The 26,890-nt window shown below is 37.2% G+C and overlaps 1 protein-coding gene and 1 long non-coding RNA gene across 2 annotated transcripts in view; both read left to right on the forward strand.

Annotated features, from left to right (window-relative positions):
• LOC131769437 (tetratricopeptide repeat protein 28-like) overlaps nt 1-26,890 on the forward strand; it is a 65,332-nt gene that overhangs the window by 3,091 nt on the left and 35,351 nt on the right. The window contains exons 4-13 of the mRNA XM_066166371.1: nt 6,707-7,610; nt 7,929-8,266; nt 9,404-10,156; nt 10,759-10,864; nt 11,668-12,032; nt 12,580-12,806; nt 13,844-14,124; nt 14,359-14,697; nt 15,085-15,214; nt 15,923-15,962. Coding sequence (XP_066022468.1) covers nt 6,707-7,610; nt 7,929-8,266; nt 9,404-10,156; nt 10,759-10,864; nt 11,668-12,032; nt 12,580-12,806; nt 13,844-14,124; nt 14,359-14,697; nt 15,085-15,214; nt 15,923-15,962 — 3,483 coding nt within the window. The remainder of the gene's footprint in view (nt 1-6,706; nt 7,611-7,928; nt 8,267-9,403; nt 10,157-10,758; nt 10,865-11,667; nt 12,033-12,579; nt 12,807-13,843; nt 14,125-14,358; nt 14,698-15,084; nt 15,215-15,922; nt 15,963-26,890) is intronic.
• On the forward strand, nt 21,077-26,727 carry LOC131798093 (uncharacterized). The gene is made up of 4 exons (XR_010717622.1): nt 21,077-21,412; nt 21,915-21,985; nt 23,504-23,604; nt 25,764-26,727. It is a non-coding gene; the product is annotated as an uncharacterized lncRNA (long non-coding RNA).

Genomic DNA, 26,890 nt, shown 5'->3' on the forward strand with positions numbered 1-26,890 from the left:
TATGATCTCTTCCATGCTAATCTTTTGATGATTAGGTGTTGAATATTTATATTGCCATCTGTTTGAATAATTCATATTTTGCTAACTATATATATTATTGTTAAACTTTTATTAAAAATTATGCAGGAAATTACGTTACAATTTGGAATTCCTTTCAAATTATGTTCTCCGGGGGAGGGACAGTAGAAGCTTTTTGTGGAAAAATATTGGCCCTGGTAGGTGGAATTTGCAAATGTCTTGGTGCAAATGCACGGGGGTTCTCTTGGGTCAACCCCACGGGATGGCCGCTGATAAGAGCAGTATCTCAGAAAATTCCCAATGATTATAAATTCATTCTTAAACCAACCACACCAAATTTGGCTTACCTTTAACAATTACTTCCCTCTCAAGAACGCCATCTTCACCAGTAACATGTGAGACGAACAGATATATGATGCACTCCCCATAGATCAAGTGTCAGGGGATTAACTTGATTCACTTGAGTCGATAGTCGTCAGTACCGCAAAGTAGTTTCCTTTGCGGAATGTCGGTCAGCCCTATAGTTCCTTTTCCTTTAGCATTTCCCATAAAATTCACCTTAATATTTTTCTTAGCTAATCAATTATTTTTATTTTAGTTAATGATTGATTTTTTTTGCTTTTTCACTCGTGGTCATTCGTGGTGACTCGTGGTGACTCGTGGTGACTCGTGGTGACTCGTGGTGACTTGTGGTGTCTCGTGGTCACGCGTGGTCACTCGGGGTGTACTTTTAGACATGATCATCGGCATCTAAAGTTGGAGTAGTTAAAAATATGTGAGGCGTGTCGCGTAAATGGACGCCATGGGACAAATATTTCAAATATCACGATTTCCCGAAACATCCGTTGTCATGAATATGAAAGCGATCTTCGCAGTAATGAACACTACTTAAAAAGTAAAGAAGGCCTGAAAGAAATTCAGGCCTGTACGGGATTTGAACCCATGACCTTTGCGATACCGGTGCAGTGCTCTACCAACTGAGCTAACAAGTCGACTGGAAGTTGGTCACTGTGTTGGTTCCAAATAAACCCGTGAAGTGGTGAATAAACGGTTGTGAATATATGGAAGTCATATATTTGAACTGCGGTTAAAGACGTGAATATGAAAGCGATCTTCGCAGTAATGAACACTACTTATGTTGTAGTGAAAAGAAGTGATAGATCGCTTTCATATTCACGTCTTTAACCGCAGTTCAAATATATGACTTCCATATATTCACAACCGTTTATACATCCGTTATCATTATTCCTTGAATGTTTTGGTGAAATTTGACGAAAATCGGACAAATCTATGTACCCAATAAATTCGCTCAAATTTGTCATCATATTCCTCCTAAAATCAAATTCGAGATTTTAGCTCATAGAGGTTAGCAAACAACATCTCCCCACGCTAGGAGATTATCTCGTCTCCTCAAACCGCAAGCAATGGGACAACTGCACCTCCTGGCGTCAATGATTCTCGATCGCTCGGTGGAGCGTTGAGGAGGGCGACACAATAATGAGCAAAGTTGCCAAAGGCAAAGAAAACCCGCGGTAAAAATGGAGAAGCCAGAAAATGTGCTGAGGAGCAAGACAACAAATCGACAGACAACTTTTAAAATTACGATTCGAGGCGATTGTTGATGTCTTTGTATCCAGGCTTCAATAAATAAAAGGAAACCTCGTTTTCAACATTGTGTATGGCAAAGTTTGGTAGGACGGCGACTTCTTTGTTCGAAATATGGACGCCAGCGTGGAGCTCCGACATTACAAGTCTCATTTACAAAGGAAATTTTTTCTTTTCTTTACAGAATGGTACTCTTTCTTTCGTCTTTGGGCCTTTTTTTTCTTTTACTTTTTTTTACCAAGGAGTTTTTTCCGCTCTTGATTTTTCCGTTAGCAAAGATTTTTCCACAAGCAAAGAGCTTCTACGAGTGACTTTTTTAAAGTGCGTGATGTAAACAAGATATGGAATTACATTTAAATGAAAATCGAGCCTCAACGTGAGCGGTTGCCGTGAAACTCGCCCAGGGGATGCGCCCAGGTCCAAGATTATGAAACCTTCCTAATTTATTAACTTTCATTTAAAAATACGTTTCCCGAAATAAATCGGTTGCTTTTCAAGATCTTAAAGGATTATTTTATGGAAACATTATGTTGAATGTTTGAATTTAGTCTAGTGAAATAAAGCAAAATCGATTTTTTCGACCTCTGAAAGTGGAAATTCCCTCTGCCCCTGGTCGCTCGCAGCTAGGAATTTTCCCTTTTTCCGTGGTATGCGTATGGCATACCATGGTGAAAACCCAGCTGTGTTCCTTTTTCATTGCATGGACAAATTTCAAAGCTAGTCAATAGGAATGCGTAAAATCTTATCGATTTCCATCTTATGTAAACATTGGCGGCTGGATTGATCAGAAGCGGACGAATATAATTTTCTTACAAAAGAAAACCTATGGAAATCATTTCCGCATATCTATAATTTCACTCAGTCAAAAAAACTACCGGTCATATTAAGTACGTTCTGAGGTATTTTCGTTCCGAAGCAGAAAACTTATCAGATACAAGCTGGAGAAAACCGTGTGAACAAAGATCATTGCCTTATAATGCAAAGATATATTGAGGATTGGAGAATGGTGGAGTTTGGATTGGGCAGGCGAGGAAAGATTTGGATTCCAGCAGCTAAATTTAACGAATTCTGCAAACGTAAATTCGATCAACGCAGGTTACTGTTTTTTGCTGTTTTTGTCGGCTGTATATAGGTTAATTATTCTGCGGAGTTGGATGGTTACAATAATTGTGGATCTCTTCGTGATATTCCGGAACCTTGGCTTTTGAAATAAGAGCAACCTTGCTTTGCAGTAAGACCTGTATCTACAAGTTCACAACTGTGTTTCATCATGCACGGGTTGGCCATGATTCTTTGATTAGATAAAGGAGACAGTTGAATTTATTTGTCATGCTGTGGTGTTTTAATCGATTTCTTTCTTACCACAAACTTAACTACAAATCTCTAGGAAATAACTTAGGTACAGTCTTTAACTTAAGTACAGTCTTTCAGTTGTATTAAAGTGTATACGGCCTGTTTTCGTACTTATTGACGTGAACTCCTTATCAGCGCGACGACAGAAGGCGCTTCCTTTCTTTCTTAGACTCTCTTCGCCTGGAAACTCGGAAAAGTTGAGGTCCGGCCTTTTAGTTATTTTTGCACACAGAAATGGCACAAAACTTCATATTCGACTTACAGTCACTCCGATCTTGCTTTCAAAATAAGCGCCCCTTAGCCTCAGCTTGGTGCTAATAATTAATTACCAGACTATGTCGTAAAAACAATTTGAAATTAGCCTACATCACCACTACATCAGAAGTGGAAATCGCTGTATGAGAATGAAGAACTGTTATGCGATATTTTAAATTACCCATCGAAAATGATAAAACCTTAATCGAGAAAAAGACTGATGTAGCAATATACTGAGAATTAAATATTAACTGTTGAGAATGAGAAATTGTTGCGTGAGAAAAAGAAATCACTATGCGAGATTATCGATTACTTTTTCTGAGCCGGTGAGCAACAGCTAGTAAGCGGAATATTTCTCTCAAAATGGCGGAACTTAGTGCAGAATACTTTACAAAGTTTGTTGATTCTCTAAAGAGCACCATTGAAAGGGACTTTCGTTTATCACGCATTGTTCATGTAGGATTAGAAATCTGTGCCAGGAAGCTTTAGGAATACACAACAATGCTTATCACTGTCTCAAAATTCCTCTTCAAACCTGTTTGAGCTGTTAGAATTGTCTTTAGTCGTCTTAGTAAGAAAGACGTCAGATATTTTAAATGTATCATGCCTTTGTCCAAAGGAAAAAATTCCATTGGCATTCTCTGCAAGTTCAGTAGGGAGACCGGCGTACATTATTACAAAGGAAATGATCGAGCAACTGCGTGAGACTAGTTTAAACTGGATAAGTATAGGAACATGCCTTGGAATCTCCAACCACAGGCAGCCCAAGTTCCAGCTGTGAGATGATCATCTTGCGAAATAGCAGTCATGGCGAAATTATAAGAGTTTATATGGGAATATTTACGACCGCTGTTGGGAATAAAAAAATACAGTCAAATTCTCAGTGCATCGCCTGTTATCTGACCGCGTACCATGTTTTCTAGGTTTACTACACAAGAACGGCTTGTCTAATGTTGCAAACCTAGAAATGGATAACTTGCTAAAATGGGTTCTTTTAAAGATAGCAAGCGGTCAGATAACAAGCGCTACACTTTCATTTTACAGGCAGTCTAAAATGTGGGGCTAATGCACAAATTGGCAGACATTTGGAATTGATTATAATGGTTGACTGTGATTATGACTGATATTGAAACAGAAAACAATGTTTATTGTGCCAGGGTCACACAGTCAGCTTATAGTAATTACACAATAGGATTGACCCTCTCTCTGACGATGGAAACAATGGAATTAAGCATTTTCTGAACACTGTGACGATCATTGAAAGTTTCAATATTGAATTAAACATTTATCAGCGTCTAATAAAAATTATTTTGATATTCCTTTGATGATAATGGAAGTACTTGTACATGATCATTGTCATCCCTCCCTCACATAGGAAAGTTTAATGCAGACGCTGTGTTAATTACAACATAAAACATTGTGAAGATCAACCAGTGAATAAGACTGAAGTTATGCTGTTGCGTTCGAAGCTTGTATAATGAAATGGTAATAATTTTTTTTTCAATAGTTTCAAAATTGCACTGAACACTAAGAGAGGATGAAAATTTTCATGCTTCACGATTTGTCTGGAGGTATAAAATGAAATTAATGACATTTTTTAACGGCTGTCACCAGTATAATTGACCCTTAATGATAACTTCAAGTATGACTCCTGAATTTTGATGTAATCTTGATGGATGCTGTTATTTTCACTGATTTATCATGGAACCATTTTCACTTTTGTAGATGCATTTATTTGGTGGTGTAAGTAGTCCACTGAAATCAATGTAGTATTTCGTGCAATTTAAAATTCAGGCATTGATCTCCTAGAAGACACGTAATGGTAGCAAAAGCGACATGTCACCTTTTACCCCGAGTTTTCGCATTTCAAGGGGCTGACAATTTAATATCTTGTTATGTTATGACCACTTACACTTACTACTTAAAGTCTTAGTGATATTAGAGATCAGCTGATAAAATTTTAAGTTAGAGTTTGTAGTCATGAAACTTGCATATTTTACATCTCTCTCGAAAGGCTTCCTAACTTGTAACCAAACTTAACTGCCAGTGACAACTGTAATGACATTTGAATAGATATAAATTTGTGACCTAATTCTTTTTTTTTTCGGAAAGTTTAGAAAATGCCATCAACAGTAACTTGTATTCTGTGTTAAAAAAAGCCTTATACCAGTAATGTGAAAATGTTATGCAAAACATAAAAAATTGTAAAAACTAAGAAGCAAATTTCAAAGTATTCATTTCAAAGCATTCTGAGTGTTCATTTCAAATTGTTCACATCTTCCATACTCAACAATACTACAAAACAGGCTTGCTCCTCTTTCATTACATTAGTGAACTCCTCAAGCAGTGCTGGGTATGATTCATATGTAGATGGAAGTTTTAGCAATGGTCTACATGTTCTGGCAAAAGGACATCGACGCTACCCTTCAAGGATAGCAAAGTGCACATCTATGTTGTGTACGTACAGTGATCACATCACTACCAGTGCAGATCCAGAGAAACATGGGTAAAGATTTGCAATTCAGTGACTCTATAAACCGTTTCAGTTGTTCAAAGGATGTCAGTTCTGCGTCAGTTGGTTCTTCAGCTCTGAATAACTTGTTAATTAATTTGGCGGCTTGCTTTAGTCTCGAGGGACTGAAAGTTTTCCTTAGAGCATAATACCTTGAGAATTGGACTCCACCATTGATCTCTAAGAGTGATTAGTGACCATTTTCTCCTATCAGTATCCCCTCTAAAACAAACATTAAGATCATGAGAATAAGGAAATGATCACGAACTAAAGAGGCTCTTGGTTGTTAAACAAATTCTCTTTGTCAGCACCATAGGATATGCATAGAGAACAGTACGGAAAAAAAGTATGCTGATGTTAGGATGCAAAGGGTTAAAACACTTGAATAATATAAAAATTCCAAGACATCTTCATCATTAGGTTTAAAATCATCGCCAAGGCACTTGTCCAATGCCTCTCTATCTTCTGTAGTTACAAATTGGCTAAGTCTTCATATCAACGTCTCTGAAGTGATAACTTCATCCCCATAAAGATACAAGGCCACAAAAAGATGTAACAAATTTACTAGGCAGTAATTGGCCCATTGGTAACCATATAGCAGAACCTAGGCAATGGCTTCCCACTATAGTTTCTACATGTCATGCTCAATAAATGGGACTTTTTAATTGTTTCCAATCATCAGTGATGTGAAGCACTTTTGCCAAAGGCATGCTAAAACATTTAGAAGAACCATGTTGCCTTCTCCCTTCTCTTCTCTACCAGCAGTGGCTATGTTTAGGTTATGGTGCTTCTAACAAAAACATTTGCTAACACTTATCCTCAAACTGCGACGGGTGACTTTTTAATAAATTGTTTCACTTCAATATCAATCTCCTGTGTAGAAGGCTTAACGGCCGATGAGAAGGCATCACCCAAAAGCTGGTTTTCTTTTCTTTTTCTTTTTTTTTGCCTATCATGACTTAGGCGATTTTCATAAGGCTATCAGTTACCACGAGCGTCGTCTACAAATTGCAAAAGAAGTGGGAGACAAAGCTGGAGAAGGAGGGGCTTATGGAAGTCTTGGCAATGCCTATCAGGTGTTAGGCGATTTTCATAAGGCTATCAGTTACCACGAGCGTCATCTAAAAATTGCAAAAGAAGTGGGAGACAAAGCTGGAGAAGGACGGGCTTATGGAAATCTTGGCAATGCCTATGATAGCTTAGGCGATTTTCATAAGGCTATCAGTTACCACGAGCGTCATCTACAAATTGCAAAAGGAGTGAGAGACAAAGCTGGAGAAGGAGGGGCTTATGGAAATCTTGGCAATGCCTATCAAAGCTTAGGCGATTTTCATGAGGCTATCAGTTACCACGAGCGTCATCTACGAATTGCAAAAGAAGTGGGAGGCAAATCTGGAGAAGGACGGGCTTATGGAAATCTTGGCAATGTCTATCATAGCTTAGGCGATTTTCATAAGGCTATCAGTTACCACGAGCGTCATCTACAAATTGCAAAAGAAGTGGGAGAAAAAGCTGGAGAAGGACGGGCTTATGGAAATCTTGGCAATGCCTATCATAGCTTAGGCGATTTTCATAAGGCTATCAGTTACCACGAGCGTGATCTACAAATTGCAAAAGAAGTGGGAGACAAAGCTGGAGAAGGACGAGCTTATGGAAATCTTGGCAATGCCCATCATAGGTTAGGCGATTTTCATAAGGCTATCAGTTACCACGAGCGTGATCTACAAATTGCAAAAGAAGTGGGAGACAAAGCTGGAGAAGGAGGAGCTTATGGAAATCTTGGCAATGCCTATCATAGCTTAGGCGATTTTCACAAGGCTATCAGTTACCACGAGCGTCGTCTACAAATTGCAAAAGAAGTGGGAGACAAAGCTGGAGAAGGACGGGCTTATGGAAATCTTGGCAATGCCTATGATAGCTTAGGCGATTTTCATAAGGCTATCAGTTACCACAAGCGTCATCTACAAATTGCAAAAGAAGTGGGAGGCAAATCTGGAGAAGGACGGGCTTATGGAAATCTTGGAAATGCCTATCATAGCTTAGGCGATTTTCATAAGGCTATCAGTTACCACGAGCGTCGTCTACAAATTGCAAAAGAAGTGGGAGACAAAGCTGGGGAAGGACGGGCTTATGGAAATCTTGGCAATGCCTATCATAGCTTAGGCGATTTTCATAAGGCTATCAGTTACCACGAGCGTGATCTACAAATTGCAAAAGAAGTGGGAGACAAAGCTGGAGAAGGACGGGCTTATGGAAGTCTTGGCAATGTCTATGATAGCTTAGGCGATTTTCATAAGGCTATCAGTTACCACGAGCGTCATCTACAAATTGCAAAAGAAGTGGGAGACAAAGCTGGAGAAGGAGGGGCTTATGGAAATCTTGGGAATGCCTATCAAAGCTTAGGCGATTTTCATGAGGCTATCAGTTACCACGAGCGTCATCTACAAATTGCAAAAGAAGTGGGAGGCAAATCTGGAGAAGGACGGGCTTATGGAAATCTTGGAAATGCTTATCATAGCTTAGGCGATTTTCATAAGGCTATCAGTTACCACGAGCGTCATCTACAAATTGCAAAAGAAGTGGGAGAAAAAGCTGGAGAAGGACGGGCTTATGGAAATCTTGGCAATGCCTATCATAGCTTAGGCGATTTTCATAAGGCTATCAGTTACCACGAGCGTGATCTACAAATTGCAAAAGAAGTGGGAGACAAAGCTGGAGAAGGAGGGCCTTATGGAAATCTTGGCAATGCCCATCATAGGTTAGGCGATTTTCATAAGGCTATCAGTTACCACGAGCGTGATCTACAAATTGCAAAAGAAGTGGGAGACAAAGCTGGAGAAGGAGGAGCTTATGGAAATCTTGGCAATGCCTATCATAGCTTAGGTGATTTTCATAAGGCTATCAGTTACCACGAGCGTCGTCTACAAATTGCAAAAGAAGTGGGAGACAAAGCTGGAGAAGGAGGGGCTTATGGAAATCTTGGCAATGCCTATGATAGCTTAGGCGATTTTCATAAGGCTATCAGTTACCACGAGCGTGATCTACAAATTGCAAAAGAAGTGGGAGACAAAGCTGGAGAAGGACGGGCTTATGGAAATCTTGGCAATGCCTATCATAGCTTAGGCGATTTTCATGAGGCTATCAGTTACCACGAGCGTGATCTACAAATTGCAAAAGAAGTGGGAGACAAAGCTGGAGAAGGACGGGCTTATGGAAATCTTGGCAATGCCTATCATAGCTTAGGCGATTTTCATAAGGCTATCAGTTACCACGAGCGTGATCTACAAATTGCAAAAGAAGTGGGAGACAAGGCTGGAGAAGGACGGGCTTATGGAAGTCTTGGCAATGTCTATGATAGCTTAGGCGATTTTCATAAGGCTATCAGTTACCACGAGCGTCATCTACAAATTGCAAAAGAAGTGGGAGACAAAGCTGGAGAAGGAGGGGCTTATGGAAATCTTGGCAATGCCTATGATAGCTTAGGCGATTTTCATAAGGCTATCAGTTACCACGAGCGTCATCTACAAATTGCAAAAGAAGTGGGAAACAAATCTGGAGAAGGAGGGGCTTATGGAAATCTTGGCAATGCCTATGATAGCTTAGGCGATTTTCATAAGGCTATCAGTTACCACGAGCGTCATCTACAAATTGCAAAAGAAGTGGGAAACAAATCTGGAGAAGGACGGGCTTATGGAAATCTTGGCAATGCCTATGATAGCTTAGGCGATTTTGATAAGTCTATCAGTTACCACGAGCGTCATCTACAAATTGCAAAAGAAGTGGGAGAAAAAGCTGGAGAAGGACGGGCTTATGGAAGTCTTGGCAATGCCTATCATAGCTTTGGCGATTTTCATAAGGCTATCAGTTACCACGAGCGTGATCTACAAATTGCAAAAGAAGTGGGAGACAAAGCTGGAGAAGGACGGGCTTATGGAAATCTTGGCAATGCCTATCATGGCTTATGCGATTTTCATAAGGCTATCAGTTACCACGAGCGTGATCTACAAATTGCAAAAGAAGTGGGAGACAAAGCTGGAGAAGGACGGGCTTATGGAAATCTTGGCAATGCCTATGATAGCTTATGCGATTTTCATAAGGCTATCAGTTACGACGAGCGTGATCTACAAATTGCAAAAGAAGTGGGAGACAAAGCTGGAGAAGGACAGGCTTATGGAAGTCTTGGCAATGCCTGTCATAGCTTAGGCGATTTTCATAAGGCTATCAGTTACCACGAGCGTCATCTACAAAAAGCAAAAGAAGTGGGGGATAAAGCTGGAGAGAGACGGGCTTATGGAAGTCTTGGTAATGCCTTTCATAGCTTAGGCAACTTTCGTAAGGCAATCGAGTACCGTGAGTGTCATCTACAAATTGCAAAAGAAGTGGGGGAGAAGGCTGGAGAAGGAGAGTCATACGGTAATCTTATCTTATACTCTTAATCAATGCATATCCGAGCTTTCGCGATTTTCATGACTCCAGCCTAAAATTGTCCTGGCAAAATCAAAGGATAAAAGTTTGCTTGAGTGTTACATCTATATTATAAATTTCAAACTTGAAAAATTCTCTTACCGCTCGACCTAGTCTGCCAAAGGATTCCACCTCCAATTTCTAGGATTTTTCAAAGCCGTTTTAAAATTTTAGAATCCCAGAGTTTTGCGACAAAAGAGAATTTTTGCCTCTGTAGTAAACTGATTTCAGTTCAGCTACACGCTGTTCGTAGCTTTTGCGATAATTAATCGACAAGTTTATCACGGTCTTGCTTATTTAATTAATTTTGTCCAGATTTTACTTGGGACAAATTTGTCGGCGATGTGTTTCACGATTTGTCGGCTTTGGCCAAAATTTGTCAAAATTTAGTGATGACGAAAAAATTGTTCTAAATAAACAACTTTTTCGTTAGTGCGGAAAGACCCCATGTTGAACAATTTTGGTTGAACAGATATTGGGAATTAACTGGTAGTAAATGTCCGTTATATTGTATACTGAAACCAAACACCTCAAAATAATAATTTCCCCAGCCAAAGAGGAGGATGAGGTACCTTATTACACCGGCAGGAAAGATTTGGCAGATATAGAAGATGCAACAGTAGACACTGAAGACAATGAAAAGACTTTGATCAAAAGGTATGGGTTTTTCTGCAATGACTCAGTTTTTTGCCTTTCCCATGCTTTTTTTTCTCATGGATGCACAGACCATTGTAAAGAGCAGGGTTGGAGTTGCTAGGAGGTGTTAACTAATGGCAACTTTTGACAAAGTGCTCTGACTAAAGAACAACCCTCCGGACCTCTTTATAAATGACAGTTATTTTCTTTTATTTTATTTTCTTTTTAATCTTTAGTTAATAAAGTTCATGCTTAATAACTGTAATGCTATTAAAAATTTATTACATTCGTGCTCAAATCACTGGTGATCCTTGCAATCTGATTGGTTCTCGTTGGCACGATTTATTGATAAAATGCGCTATTTTTTGCTCTAAAGTGCATCGATTTCCCAACTAATGAGAAAGCTCCATGAAAGTACAGCAACAAATTAGATTTAACCGATTGTTTTAGGAAATCAATAAAATTGCAGACAAAAAGAAAGACAACTTTTATAACATTTTACACACCAGCTCAGTACTGGATAAATAACATACATGTATTTGTACCGGCTTTAAAAAAATCTTTATTCATTTAAATAAATGTTTTGATTTATGATTATAACTTGAGGCTATTTGAGTCAAGGAAAAGCAAATTAATGGAAAAGAAAAGAAAAATAAAGAAAAATAACATTTATTAGATCTAGTTTTGAAATTAAGTGTCAATATCTAAATGAGTTTTTCAAACTGCCAGTTTGCCACTTGCATTTTAAATACCTTTGTCATTGCTTACTCCACTTGGGAACAATATCTTAAAATGCTGGATAATTAATTTCCTTTGTATTTCAGAGGAAAAATCGGAGGTAAGGAAGACTCATGGCACCTGAGGGCAGCTGGTGCCTCTATCAAACTTTGCAGTGGAGCTGTACAACAACCTGTGCCATTTACATGTAGATGCTTATTGTGGAACCCCAGGACCCTCTCCCCCTCCACTGCCAGTGATGAGATATTGGTTAGCAGCGTTATTGAAATATCTCATGATGGCCCACCAGATCTGGATTACAAGAAAAGTTTTGAAGGAGTAAGTTTTACTGTATCTTTGATGCACAGTGCCCCATATTTGGAGGGGTATGAGGTGGTTATCAAGCAACTGACTGACCAAGAGAACAATGAATGGAAGGAATTAAAGACACAGAATACTTGGCATGGATCAGGTAACGTTATGTTTTTATTAAATACAGGTGTGAATAACTTAATGAATGATCATGATATTCCTAGGCTCCCTTTTTCACTGGCATCAATGTCAGCATTTGAGAAATGTGCAGCTCCCCCTCTCCTAACCCAAAATTAAACCCAACTTGTAACCCGAACTTATCAGTTGACTTAAGGGAGAAGGAGTAGGTGTGCAATGACTTAGATGCGGACATCTATCCCTGCAATGCATGACCTGCTGCACTCATAATGTCAAAGTAGACTTCTTGCTTCTTCATAGGCATTTCAAATCCAACTTTAGAACTTTTTTTTCGTTTACCCTTTAGGTGTATCCAAGCAGTACGTGTAATTATTGCAAAAATGTTACATGAAGTCTCCAATGCATTTTAATCACTATAATATAAATTTTCCTCAATAACCATGTTGTTGCAAACTTTATTCTTTGAAGCATAAATATCATAATGACATCTGTTGGAGGTAACTTTATTGTTTGAAGACTTCAAAACACAGCTGAAGGATGCATTTCCAATCATTTATTTTTATATGCAGAAATTTCAACAGTTCCCAAGTGGCTTTTCCCATTTGCACAAGCTGTTTGTACAAAATCAGCAGTTTCTTCATTTGCTGCAGTCTGGCGTCCTAAGTCTTTCACCTTTTCAAGAGGTACTGTAGGAGGCCCGGAATTGACCTGTATTGTGCCTGACCTTCCTGATGTCAGTGTCCAAATTCCTCAGAGTTGTGTTCCTGTTTATCAAGATTTCTGTGTGACAATCAAGGTGCATGGAACTATAAAATTATATACATGCATGAGTCCTGCAACTTTTTCATTTTCAGTTTTGAAAGTCATAGGATTGGCGTGAGGGTCTTGTCAAAAGCAAGGAGATAAAACAAAGGTGTTGCAATAGTATAACCTGTACCCTCAGTTACTTGCCATACACTCTATGAACTTGGTAGCAATATTCATGGAAAGAGAGATATTAATTAACAACTTTAAGCTAAAATAGAGGACAGTTGGGCTTGTGCTTGCATGTGTGTGAAGATACATGTGACAAAGTTCTAATCAGCAGTTTTGGTAACTTCGAATTATTTGTGGTGCTACTGTCCCCATGTATACTCATGGATCCTGGGCATTCCCTTTTTAAAACTAGGTTTTGGAAAACTCATTCTAAGCAACAAACAGACTTTTGCTTCGATATAAATGTCAAATTGAAATCATTCCTGTCAGGTAAATTGGTTTGTATTGGTTTGCAATTAATGCAATTACTGGATGAAGTTATGCATGATATCATGATGAATTAGCAAAACCAAGGTCTGAGTTATCTGCCTAAGCCGAAGACAACACGAAATAAGATTTGGTGAGTTATGACATCATGCAAAAACCAAATTAAATTATTGTTTTATTATACATCTTTTAAACAAATTACGAAAGAAGACATCTCTTTAAATTTGCAAAAGTTTAAGAATACTTCACAGACAGTCAGGGCTTGGAAACTAGGCAGAGGTTGAACTCGACATGATAACTGCAATAACTGCGGTAGATATTGGGTTATATGTGAACTTTACTCTTTACTGTATATTGATTGAGTGCTCTTAATGAATCAGACTTTTTATATTAAGTCCAGTGTATACATTTTTTCATAATAATGCTTATATTACTACATAAAACTTTGAAAGGACATTTACATTGTGTACTATAATTTTAGATAATTTCAAAATTTCATCCTGAAATTCACTTTCCACAATGTAAAGCAAATTATCTTTACGCTGGGAGTGCTTTAACATGCCCAACAACGTGTTTTGCTTTTAAATCCAGGCACAAGAATTCCCGAGCAGTGAGCTAAAAGGAGAGGGAGGACTTGTCGGTCCAGTTATTTACATTTCAGGCTCTCAAAATGTTAGTCTCATCGCGCCTGTAACAATAAGGATTTCTCTCACCTTCCGTAAAGAAAAACAAGAGTTGGCAGAGTTACGTCCCGGTGAACTGAGGATATTACAATGTGAAGCACATGACTGGAAAGACATTACAGATAAATTAGATGAACCGCCACGTCTTGTAGATGGGAAAGTGCAATTTAAAGTTAGGCATTTCTCTGGGTAAGTATTTCTCGTCGGCTTTATTTGAAAAATAATACGCATGACGTAGAGGAAATTCAAACGTATTTTAGTGTACAGTCATACATAGATGGATTTCTTTTAGTTAACTATAGATTCAATAATTGAAATGACCACTCGAGTAAGTATATACTCAAGATTACTGTGCAATGGCTGATAATCGTTTCCATTGGATTGCTTGAGCTGTGTTTTATTTTTCCTTTTCTTTTTCGATAGATTCCGTCCAATCAAGTTGATGAGATCACTTTTACAATCTACTTCGGGCTTCACTGAGTTTGTAGGAAAACTTTGCAATAGGACTAGGCCTCAGCATGCCCGATTTTTTACTTGCTTGTGTGAGACCGGTGTTCGTGGACATTTTAAACTCAAACTTTTTTGCTATCCTCAAAGACTGTATTATGATGTAATACGGAAAATATCGGAATGTGTCGTACTCTACAAAGACGAAGGCTGCTCTTCTAAACCAGTTTGTGGAGAGGAGAAAATTTTGGTGTCTCTTTCCGAGGCTATCATACCCCAGGACACAGACCAGAAAAATGCCCTGCAGTTTGTGAAGTATAATATAATAAATTTTATTTCTGGCCCATCAAGTACATATGATTTAATTGAATACTTCTAGGTTACGTCATGCTAGTTTAACATAGAAATGATTTATTCCTTCCATTGTAAAATTGTACATTGTTCAACTGTCAGTGAACCATTTTTCGCCATGGCTTTTCTAGGTTTCTTATCAATCAATAGGGCCATGGAGATATACATGTTGGTTTTGTTTCGGCTTTATTGTCTTCAAATGCTCGTTTTCAAATATTCAGTAGGGCTCTCGTTAAATGTGCTGTCATTTTCGGTTGTAAGAAAAGATTTCAAAACGTGTGCTTTTCTAGACGAAGACTCGGCTGGTGTACGTTAGGTTTGCCTCATTTGAATTCATTTCATTTTTAACAGATTCCACGAGAACAAAGTTTATTACACAGGTGGTGAAGTTTGCTTAGGAAGTGAGAGTGTTCCAGGAGTGAAGTTTTGCGACCAAAATCAGGAACTTTTGTGCAACATTATCATGGTATTAGCGTCTCAAGTAGGTGACATCTTACGGTTTGTGGATTTGCTAATTAAATGCACTTTTAGCCCAGAGCTAATAAAGTACTGATGCCAACCTTACTACAGTAGGTGACAATTAATTAAAAGGATTAGCAATGCTTTAACCACAGGCAGCCCAAGCTCCAGTTGTGAGATGATCATCTTGCGAAATAAGAGTCATGGCAAAAATTTTAGTTTATATTGGAATAATTACGACCGCTCTTAGGAAGTAAAAATACAGTCAAATTCTCAATAAAAATATCTCACCTTACTTCCAAAGTGCATTGCCTATGGTCAGACCGCTTACTAAGATGAAAAGAAGCCATTTTAGCAAGTTCTCCATTTTTAGGTTTCTTTCTCCTAGGAGTAGTAAAGCTAGTTTCCGAGTAAGATAATGAGGTCATTTAAGGCGGCACGAAACTTATTAAGGACGAATCACTAGAAACAAAACACTGAGGAACGTCGAATAGGTAAAGAAATGTCCTGCCCACAGAAAACAATACATGAACATGCAGGACCTTGCAAATTTTTTATTTTGATTTTGTGATTACTTTACTTTTCAGTTGCTTTAAAGTCCCTTTCTATGCCTCTGCCTTTTTTCTTAATTATTTTTCCTTTTTCTTATTAATTGGTAAATTTCTTTATTTCCTCATTTCTATTCACCTCATACGCACCCGTAATATTGCAAATTTCCTCCTCCATTTAGGTTTCTATTCCTGTCACCTCTGACTTTGAAGAAGGAAGTGGTAAGTTGTTGTTTTTGTTGTAGGTTTTGTTGTTGTTCGAATGAATACAATTTACTGGACTAGTAATCTTTTTCTAAAATATGTTGTTCGAATAAGTACAATTACATAAGACCAGTCATCTTGTTCTAAAATATGTAAATTCAGAAATGTAGGCTCTATGGGTTTTTAAAATGTAGCTTTTAGTGACAAAGCACGTGTTCTCAACGGGAAGTCATAATAACCTGCCTTACTTCATGTGTTAATAAATCGGGCCGTGCCCCCTCATGCTCAACAGTGATGGCTTATTGTCTCTGTTATGTATCAGTAAACTTAATGCAGACCACGGTGCGTGCGTCCCTCCTTGTAGGGAATTTGATGCTGAAAACGAATAAAGCACAAAACGGCTTGGGAAATACACAAAGAAGTGTAATTCTCTAGAAATTATTCCGTTGGCTGTATGGTTAAAATGATGGAGTAACTCTGACAGTGATGAATCGTTTGCACCCGCTATTGCTTTGCAAATGAAATCTTGAATCGAATATTTTTCCATATAACGGCCCCCTTCGTCAAATTTGTCAATGCTGATTGTTACTTATAAGAGAAATCGACAAAACTTACCACTTTAATTTGTGAACGCTAGGTCATACCCGAATGATCACAGTCCAGGATCACCACATCAACGTTTCCGAACCATCAGCGCCATAAAAATTGCATTAGTTCTCAAGCCAGCCATCTCATTAACCCCATTATTCTGCAGGTATTTCCTCCCAAAGTGTGAAACATTCAATTGTAAAGCGTCCAAATTCAGAATCATCGTCATGCAGCCCTGTTGCAGCTCCAAGGAAGAGGATACTCCAATCTGCAGGTAGTACTGAGATTAAAAATGTCGCGATGGATTTTCCTTTTTAATTGTATTTTATTCAAGTTTGTATGTTGTTGTTACGCGTTTATGCATGGTAAAATTTTTTTATGCAGAAAGACTGGCATTATATTTCTTAGACATCCTCTTTACCCACTTATATAAGAGAATAAAAAATAATGAATTAAAAGTGGGCTCTATCATTAATCCAACACCCGTGTATCTTGAACTACATCGACCTATTCCAGCATTAACGGCTGGAGACTATAGCTAAGAGACGTTAATAACCTCCATTTTCAAGATGCTTGTCGGGCCATACGCGAAATAAGAGGTCAGAAATAGATAATGAGTCTGGAAAAGTTCCTAAGTGTTTTTATTTTTTTTTTATGTATGGGTTGGAAAAATGGTTTCCTTGCCGCTGCAAATGTATCCCCGCCCAAGCTTGACAATCTCAAGGGCTGACGATTCGGTATTGAATGATACCAAAAAAAGAGAAGTCGCCTTTAGCCACAACTGTTTGCTATTCGCCAAAGCCTTGAAGCATCCCTTTTCTAATTTCTTATTCTCCCTCTGTTGTTATCCTCAGTTATATATTTGGTTAAAGATGGGGAACCGTCAAATGAGGAGTTGGAATGTCTGTCCAGGGAACTTGCAGGAAAATGGAAGACATTAGGAAGACGCCTGGGATTCAACGAACCTGCAATAGATGACTTTGATCAAGCCAATAAGGAGCTGGCAGAGAAGGCTTATAAAATGTTAATGGCTTGGAAACAAAAAGGAGGCTGCGAAGCTACTTACAAAGTTTTGTACGATACCTTGTGTGACGAATTGGTGGAATGTAAACTTCTAGCAGAGCAGTATTGTTGCAATGAGATTGTAGGAAATGCCTCTCCTTAGTCGATCATATACTATAGAGACTTAGTCGTTTCTGTATTACATCAAATATCTTTGTGAGTACTCTAAAGAGCGTGTGTCGAGCATTCGCGCCTAGTAAGTCGTTCGTTTTCCGTGCGATTCAACATAGGAGAAAAATTATCTCTAAAGAAAACATATTTACTCGTATTTTTTTCACTCAAGAACCGCTAGCTAAAGAATGCTAAGGTCGGAATTCACTCAGACGTCCAGAACGACAGAGCTGAATAACGTCTGCGCATGCGCTACCCTCTGGCGCGGAAAACGAATTTTGAGTCGTTTGCACGTTCGATTTTCTCTGTTAAAGATTCTGGGCGGTTTTTCCTTGCTGCTTTTTTTTTACGGAATAATTTCCAAAAACTTTGTACACCCCTAAATATTTTCAAAATTTAATTTTCTTCTTAAAAACACTGGAAATGGGAAAATGCCTTCAACGACAACAAAATGCCTTGGTTTTAAATGACAGCCCTACTTTTCGCCGCAAATTTCGCTGAATTTTAACCTCGAGTGCTTGAGCCCGTGTTATTGACCGTATAACTGTGACGTAGCATTTCGTTATTTAGCTCTGTCGTCCAGAGCATGTGAAGCACATTACTACCCTCAAGCATCTTATTTCATACTTCACAGCTTGACATTACAATGCATTTTCTCCTTATTATTCTCTGTGCATTTCCCAAGGAACAGACAAAGAGAATTGGTTTAACAGTTAAGAGCTTCTTAAGTTAGTGATCAGTTACTATATTCTCGTGTTCTTAATTTTTGATTTAGGTTGACACTGTAAGGAAAAATTAGATGCTAGACACTATTTGAGTTGAATTAATCGTTTGTGGTTAGCTTGAATTAACAGCGTAATTTTGTATAGAGTGAGATTCCCCTTGTCTCAGTGTGGTGGATAAGTATAAAACGTGTAACGGCCTTAGATTATAAAATTTGTAGATGCTGAGCTACCTTTTTGTTCTTAAAAAGTGTGAAAGTTCAGCAAAAATCAAATACAAAATGTCTCTTTCTCAGGCTTAACTCCCATGATTCTTTTTGGTTTATAGAGGTTTCGCCCCATTGAAAGTTCAACAACAAGTTCACCCCTGCTTCGACGAGTGGTCCCTGTCAAATATAATATAGATTTACATAGCCAACCCTAAAAGCGGAGTTCCAGTCAGTTTATTTTCCAGCCCTTCAACTTCTAAAAATTCCTATGCACTGGCTCTCGAAGAGTTAACGAGATGTGGAACGGAAGGACGATATTCTCACAACTTGCAGAATGATCAACATATCAACACGCGTGCTAGTCAGCGGTATTTTCAAGCAGCTGAAGACTTTCGTTGACGTTCCTTATTGTTTGAACGGATTGTTCAGAATATAGAATGTTTTCTTCCTTAGATGTCTGTATCGGTTGAAATGATATTTTATTGCCCATGTTTGTTAATTTTGGTTTAGACAGAATGAAACGACGTTAAACGACTTCGAGTAAAGATCTAGATATCACCGGTCCATTGAAGGGTTTACACGCGGGATCAGTAGTCACTGAAAAGTCACATTTCAACTCTTGTCGATGTTTAAATTCTCCTCTTTCAAGTGCTCTGGCTGCAAAGACCTATGCTGTAATTGCATATCAATGTACATGTCTTTAAACCGTCCTCTATCCTGGCAACTCTTGCGACTGAAATTCTAAATTTGTCAACCATCTGGTTCCTACGCTGCGAAAGTTAGATTTCAACGAAGACGGGCTAGAACTAGAATATCTTTGTGCATTACAGAAACTAATCCAAAGATCAATTAAGTTTCATATTTAGTTTTAAAGTTGAGTCGATATTGCTATTGACCCATGAAAGAGATTCAAAAGTCTGATATGGTAGCCTCTATGAAATTCTGTCCTGGAAACTGGAGTTGTGGCAACATGACGGTTACCATGAAAAACAACAATACATTTTATTGATCTGAAAAAGTATTCATTTGACCATCAACTAAGACTTTCACTAGTTCACTCTGACAAAATTTTAACATAAGAGGTTTTAAAAGGGCTTGAGTATTTGTTAAAATTGGCCAACTTGATGCAACAACTCAGGATATACATTGAATGCGCACTTTTTTTTAAACATTTTTCATTAATACAGTTACCTGCTGGCAAAACATTATGATATATTTCAACCCAGCCATTTTCTTGTGAACACCATTATGAAATAATTATGCAGGTACCCTGGCTAAATAGAAAAATGTGTAGTATATACAAAATGTTTTAAATGCCACATTTAAACTAAGCGAACGGCATTGAGAAAGGTGTATAAGGGAACAGGGTCGCTTATTTCTGTCACTCATTTGCTTCTCACACCTGTTGCAGACTAGTTTATGAGGCTGGACTGTCAGGGCGAGGGACTGAGGATTTTAGCAAGCCATTAGATTTAAGGGAAATATTAATTAGGAAAGTGATTATTTTGGAGCCTGGAAAATATCATTGTGTAAAGCCATACATGTACTAGCAAACTCATTCTTATAAACTAGTACGAGGAAGGATACCATATTTTATTTCATAGATTTGATTCACAGGCTGTGCACAAAAATTTAATTGGGCTATTAGAACTAAAATCCCTAAGGAATGATAAAACGTAGCAGGGTTAACACTGAAGTCGCCTCTAGCGTTCAAGTCGTTGTTTTCAAATGTCGGTTTTTTTTTGCGAATACAACGTGTATGGTATAAAGACAATGGCTCCGAGAAGCCGAATTAAGTACAAAGATAATAGATTGAAAATGATTGAGATCGTTGCAAAGATGATTGCAGCAAGGATGCGTTATTTCAAGAAATAGAAGAAAAGGTCGGAGTTTGCCCCAGATGGCCAATACTGAGACAGGCTTAAACATGGCTAGAAATCGAGGTCAGTCAGCGGACGCAACACGAGCTGCGTTTCACCTTACTGCGTCTGCGCATCCCACTAAAATCAAACATTAAAAGATGTCGGAAATTACCTTTGAAAAAGCCATTGCCATAGGTGTGATTTCTATCATTTTTCTGTGTCTTGATAAAATCATGCCACAATTTCAGCAAAGGGTTGGGTACGTCCACAGCTAAGATGATATTCCTTGTCACTTTCAATCCCCAACTTCCATATTAAAAACGAATCAAATGGAGGTGTATCAGACATTTTGCAGCGCTGATAACTTCTTTATTATTTTCTTTCCGAGATATTGCTCGAGAAGCTGTTAAAATCTTGTCCAAGTTAGAAGCTTACTATTTTGTTTTTCAAGTCAAATTATTTTCGCGCCAATACTGCAATCTATGTCAATCTTTGAGCCTTCAGTAGCTGCCCTGTAGCGGTATTGTCCATAACAGGCTAGGTTACTATGTTTTTACAAAATGGCGATCGAAGAGTACTTTGATATGTTTCCAGATCTTATAATTTTAGTTTTTGAGTCAATGTCTCTACTGGGAACAAGACCCAAAAGAAAAAAAAATTTTTTGGACTTTTGGAAGTCGTTTGGCAGCGTGGATTCACACTTTTATGACTTCAAATAGCCTTCAATTAGAAGGTCGGCTTTCGAAGAGATCGAACAGACGTGGGCAATTGATAAAACAACCCTTGTTGTGGCTGCAGGAGAAGCTTTAGCTGACCAACATAAGCCATTTTAAGACACTTAGGGCACCAAAAAGTCTTAAAGTTTCTTCGACTGGGGCAGATCGTAGCGAAATCGTAAGAGTTTGAGAACGTAGGTGAGTGATCTGGCCACTGCACTTTAGGATTACAGAGAGTAATTTAACTGTTTAATATGTGTCTTCTTCTGAAATTTTGCCCCCTTATGTGACTTAATTAAAAGAAAGAAGGAAACTTTTAAGAAATGAATGAAATGCTTTCTTGCTGCCAAAAATCACATTGACATAACTTATTTTAAATTCTTATAGTTTTTTCTTTCCATTGCATTTTTATAAAACTATTTTGTTTTCAAGTCTGTTACTTTCATATATATTTTTTTTAATTAAAAAAATTTTGCCATGCATAAGATTAATTTTTTCTTTCCTAAGTTTCCTATATTTTAGGCTTTGCAGAATTTTGTAAGAGTTTTTTTAACCCTTAAACTTCAGAGGTGATTAATATGCAACTTCTCTATATAATAAATATACATTTTCCAGCAAACAGGTAATGAGAATACTCAGACTTATCATGTCAAAGTTGTCATCTTGATCTAACACTGAATCCTTGTCCCTAATTTACCAGGAAAATGTAACAGCAAGAGAGGAGAACTAACAATCAGATCTTGGAAATAAAAGAGTGAAGAAAGCTATATGGTCAGTTTGTTTGTTTATCTGTTACTTTTTTTTGCTCAAGTTACTTATTTTGTATAAGTTCTTTACTGTAAATTTTATTAATTCTGATTTATTTATCATTTTTCTCATTCGCTTTAAATCGTTCCCTATTGTCTTTAACCAGCTGTTTCTCCCTGGATCTGGTACAACATTTGTTAGTGTCTTTTGCTCTCCTTTATTTTGTTTTCTATATCTAAAGTGAGTTATTATAGGTAATTTATTTTAGCAACTGCTTAAATTGTTCACCTTCCTTTGATTCTTCAGTTTTTTTTTTTTATTTTGTGTGGAAGTATATTACAGAGAATGTTTTTGTTTGGACTGTTAAAAGTATTTTTGGCCTTTATGAGCAGTCCTCTGGGACTGTGATCCCCACAAACCACCAGATTTGCATCTTTTTTTCTCTTTTATTTATCTTTTTTGAACTAATGATGCTGTTGTTTTGTTCAGCTTATCAACATTTGCTGAGCAAGTCTCCAACATCTTGCAGTTCCTTTCTATAATTTTCCCCTTCACCTGCTTACCTGCTTCTTGATATACACTGATGATAAGATATTACCCTATAAATCTGTCTTGAAGAGATGTCTAATTTTGATTGCCTGAAATTCTGATTTTTTTGGCTCAGTATATAATGGATATTATTTTTTATGTTTATTATCCTTCAAATATTTTTCAACACACAAGAAAATTGTTAATGAACCGACTACTGTTTATGGTGTGTCAGTGTTCTCTGAAATGATTTTGTGAACAAAAGAAACATTTTCCTCCTATAGCAACGCTCTTCATCTTGAATCAAATCTATAAACACACAGTTTTCCATTTTAGATGTAAGGTTCGAAAATTGGGGAATATCACTTGAGGTATATTCTTGCATATCCCCCAGTTTTAGCTAGGGGATATTCTGTCATGTGACGGGCTTAGACCAATTGCCCACAAGCAAATAATTGTATTTGTTGGATTATAATATCATTTATTGATCATGAGTAATTTTTTGTAAAAGTAAGGTAGCTGATGTATTGTAAATGTAATGTGTGGTCTTGTAATTAATATTTTAAAATATGAAAAAGAAGGGAAAAAAAAGAGAAAAAGAAAGAAACCAACTTTAGCCACTGCAAAATACAAGACACCAAATTGCCATTTTTGTCTTTGATTGGTTGATTATAGTATTTTAGCCTATCACAGACAGGGTCATGGAAAAGCTTGGAAATATTAGATCGTTTTTAGGCTCAATCAATGTTATAAATAGCACTTTGTATGACAAGTAAAAAGATCATTATAGTGTTCAAATCTGTCCCAAATTGTCTCCTCTTAACCAACTACCTGAAATCTTGATCCTTTTACTTCCGAGATCTGAGAGTTGACTCACTCAACTGAAAATCGGACATGGTTTGTTTTTAATATTTCTGAGAGTATGCTTGAGATTGTTTTAATGGTCAACCAAAAATTTGTCAAGTTGTTTTAGATATTTTATTTCCGTAATGGTTTTTATTTAAATTTTTTCAGGCCCTTCTTTATGGATTCTGTCAGTGTCCCAGAAAGACAACATTACCAAACATGCCTGTGATAAGGAGTTTTGAGCTCTCAAAGCCTGTAGAAGACAAGCAGTAAGTTTCCTGGTAGACTGACCAGGCTCTCTTTTCTTTCTGTGTTTAATTAGCTTTGATACCATGTTAGATTTCAAACCACAAACTCAATTATTGTCACAACAAGATAGTCAAGGGGGGGCACAGAAGTGTCCTGTCAGGGTTGGTGGAGACTTCATGTTGCTTGACAGTAGTATATCTTGTACTCGGTGACAGATGTTTAGAATAATTCTTGCTATCAAGAGACAGAGCAAAATTTAATTACAGGAATTGATTGACTTTTGTTCTGATTATCATCTAGCAACAACCAATTACATCTAATTTACTAGCATAAAACCCATAATAAATCAAGCATTCTTTTCCATGTGATAAAAGTAGCTCTTGCACATCTGTTGTACTGAGTGAATACTACAAAAGTGAGCCAAGTGATTAAATACTTAGACAAACAACTCTACTGGTTGTTTCTTAAGTGTAGTTTAGTAAAGCCAAGTGAACAGGGTTAAGTTCTCAACAGAGAGTGGGGTGATAGAAAAAGGAAGCCTTGGTTTTTCAATGCAATGCATTCTTTGCCATACCTGTCCAGAGTTTGTTTCAGTTCAAACTTTGTTAATGAACTTAAACATATTAAGTACTTATGTCTGGCTTCGAGGGAAACAGTAAGTTTTCTTTTCCCAAGACTCTCAAATGTTCCTTGAGTTGAAGCCAAAGGGAAAAATTAGGGTCAAATAAAAAATGGTTTTTGAGTTGGGAGGTATAACATCATGATATTAAACAATTGCAAAGAATTTTGAGTACTTACATACTTAAACGTGTACTCTCAAGCTAACTCCTATACTCTCAAATTAGTCAGCTTTAATCAGAATTAATCAGGTTCATACTTTTATCATGTAGTGGGTACTGTCCTACAGTGAGAGAGGGATGGGGTTTAACTTTTCATTGTCAAATTGTTGGTGTCCTTTTTTGTTATTTTCTTCTGAATTTTAATTAACAGTCATTTGCAAAAATTAAGGACTCAAGATAAATAAGAGACTACAGCAAGTCACCTAGACATAGGACTGTTGTGCTTTCTTTACTTAAATTCAAATATTACCTTTAAAATAATCTAATGATAATCATTATATACTGAAACAAAATGTTTCATTCCTGATTGTTCTATTTCCATACCATACACACTGGCTTGAAATTAAAGCTTTTTAAGATAACTAAACAATGCTAAACTTTTTCATAATTAAAAAAAAAACATTTAAACTTGATGTGTTCATAAAATTTGATGTGATCATTCTAATGAATGATCAAATCAAACAATATAATTATCTTAAGGCATTTTCCAACTGGTTAAAAATGTTTTGAGAAATGTGCACCAGGAATGTACTAAGAGTAGTATTTGTAAGAGATTTTGTTTAGAACATATCATACATAAAAATGCATAAGCAGCTCTTGCATGTCATAATTTATGGTTACTCATTATTTGTTAGGAAAGGTTTCCAAAAGGCACTCCCATGGCTTGTGCAGTTACCAAAGCTTTCTAAACATCAAATGAATTAAGATAATTTAATGTACTTGAGCTCATGGGATTCTCCTTAAAAATACATGTGAGATTAAATTAGATTCATAGAATTGAGCAATGGAAAAAAGAAATGAAATTCATCATATTTGGAAGATGATTCTTATGTTATTGCTCTGCTGTTATACACTTTTTCCATCTGCACCCTGTGCTCACATGTGCCAATTCCTGGAAGAGCACACTATAAGCCAAGGAAATCGTAGAAGCACAATGATATAATAGAATCCTTAATTTATACACATGCATTTGGTATTGTCTGTTTGAATTCTTTACACTCTAACATCAATATATATGCATATTCTCCATTCTTTTCTCTATGTATTTCCTAATGTTCTGACAAGGAGAATTTGTTCAATAATCAAGAGCTTTTTTTCATTATAGTAATCATGTCCTCTATTCATTCTCATGATAATAATAATAATTTAGGGATAATATTGCAAGGAGAAATTAGTTGCTTGTCACTATTTGGGGTTAAAGGTTCAGAGAAAGTTTATGTTTAAACAGTAGAAAACCTGGTGTGCCTGGTCTTTTTTTTCCTATGGGACAAGTTGTAAATAAAATAGGGATTCTTATCAATGAAAAATTAATTATGTATTTAATTTTTTACCTCTCTTAGGTTTCCCTCTGGTTTGATGATGTATTTTTGTTGCAAGCAAAGAAAAACTTAGTGTAGAAACTTGCAAAGAGAGAACAACCACACCTGTTGCAGCAAAGTTCAGAGACAGAAGACACCACAGGGGACCCACTCACTTTTTGTCTGGGATGAAAAATGTTGTAAGGAGACTTTTGGGCTTGTGGAAACTTAAAAAGATTACTGCTAATATGAAATATATGAGAATTACTTGGCATACTGAGTATGTTGTGTCCTTTTTACATTTCATTTAAAAAGTTAGATTATGTTTTAAAACTGAAATAGTAGTTTAAATGCTGGGCAGTTGAACCCATGAAGCACAGATAGATCAGACATTGAAAAAAAATACTGGGCATATGATCATAAGAAGTCAAGTTTTAACTTAGTTTGATGGCTTGTTATTGAACCTGTGCATTCTCATGATGTTGCTTGTTAATTGTCATCTGAAATCCGCAAGTTTTGATATTTCTGCATCAGTGCCCCCATCCTCTGTCCCTGGGAAGTCAGAGTGGCAGTGCACTTTGTGATGCTGATAAGGATTTGTTATATCCTATTGTGGCTCTCTCTTTTCCGAGCTTTTGGAAAGAGTGTCTAATAAACTAAAAATATCTATGGCTCATTTCACCTCAGTTGGATTTTGTAACAGAAAGATGTACAATACCCCACTTACAGCCTAACACACCACAGGAAGTCCAAGCTTTTACATTAACACTTTGTTAGTACATGAGTACAGCAAAGATATAACCATTGTAGGCTGCTGCTTATAAGCCCCCAACTCCCATTTATAAGCCTTCCCCCCAAGATTAAATGCCCATCTACCTTTCAACAAAGAAAAAATATTAATAAAATACTAAAGAAAAATATTTAATACTAGGACAGCAAAGATGAACTTTAAGGGGGAAGTCTGAACTTCAGCTCTGTTATCTTGCAGCTTTGTTCGTGTTGTTAGTATTTTCGTTTGACGTTTTGAAGCTTAATTAAAAACCAATAAATACAAAACGTATTTTGATCAGCGCCCAGCTGCTTTCGCTTTTTCTGTTGTTTTCATAAGCCCTCTCGGACATAGGGCCCTCCGTTTATAGACCCCCCCCCCCCCGATACAGGCCCCTCCG

This window comes from Pocillopora verrucosa, chromosome 5, assembly GCF_036669915.1.
Source record: "Pocillopora verrucosa isolate sample1 chromosome 5, ASM3666991v2, whole genome shotgun sequence".
NCBI classification, from domain to species: Eukaryota; Metazoa; Cnidaria; class Anthozoa; order Scleractinia; family Pocilloporidae; genus Pocillopora; species Pocillopora verrucosa.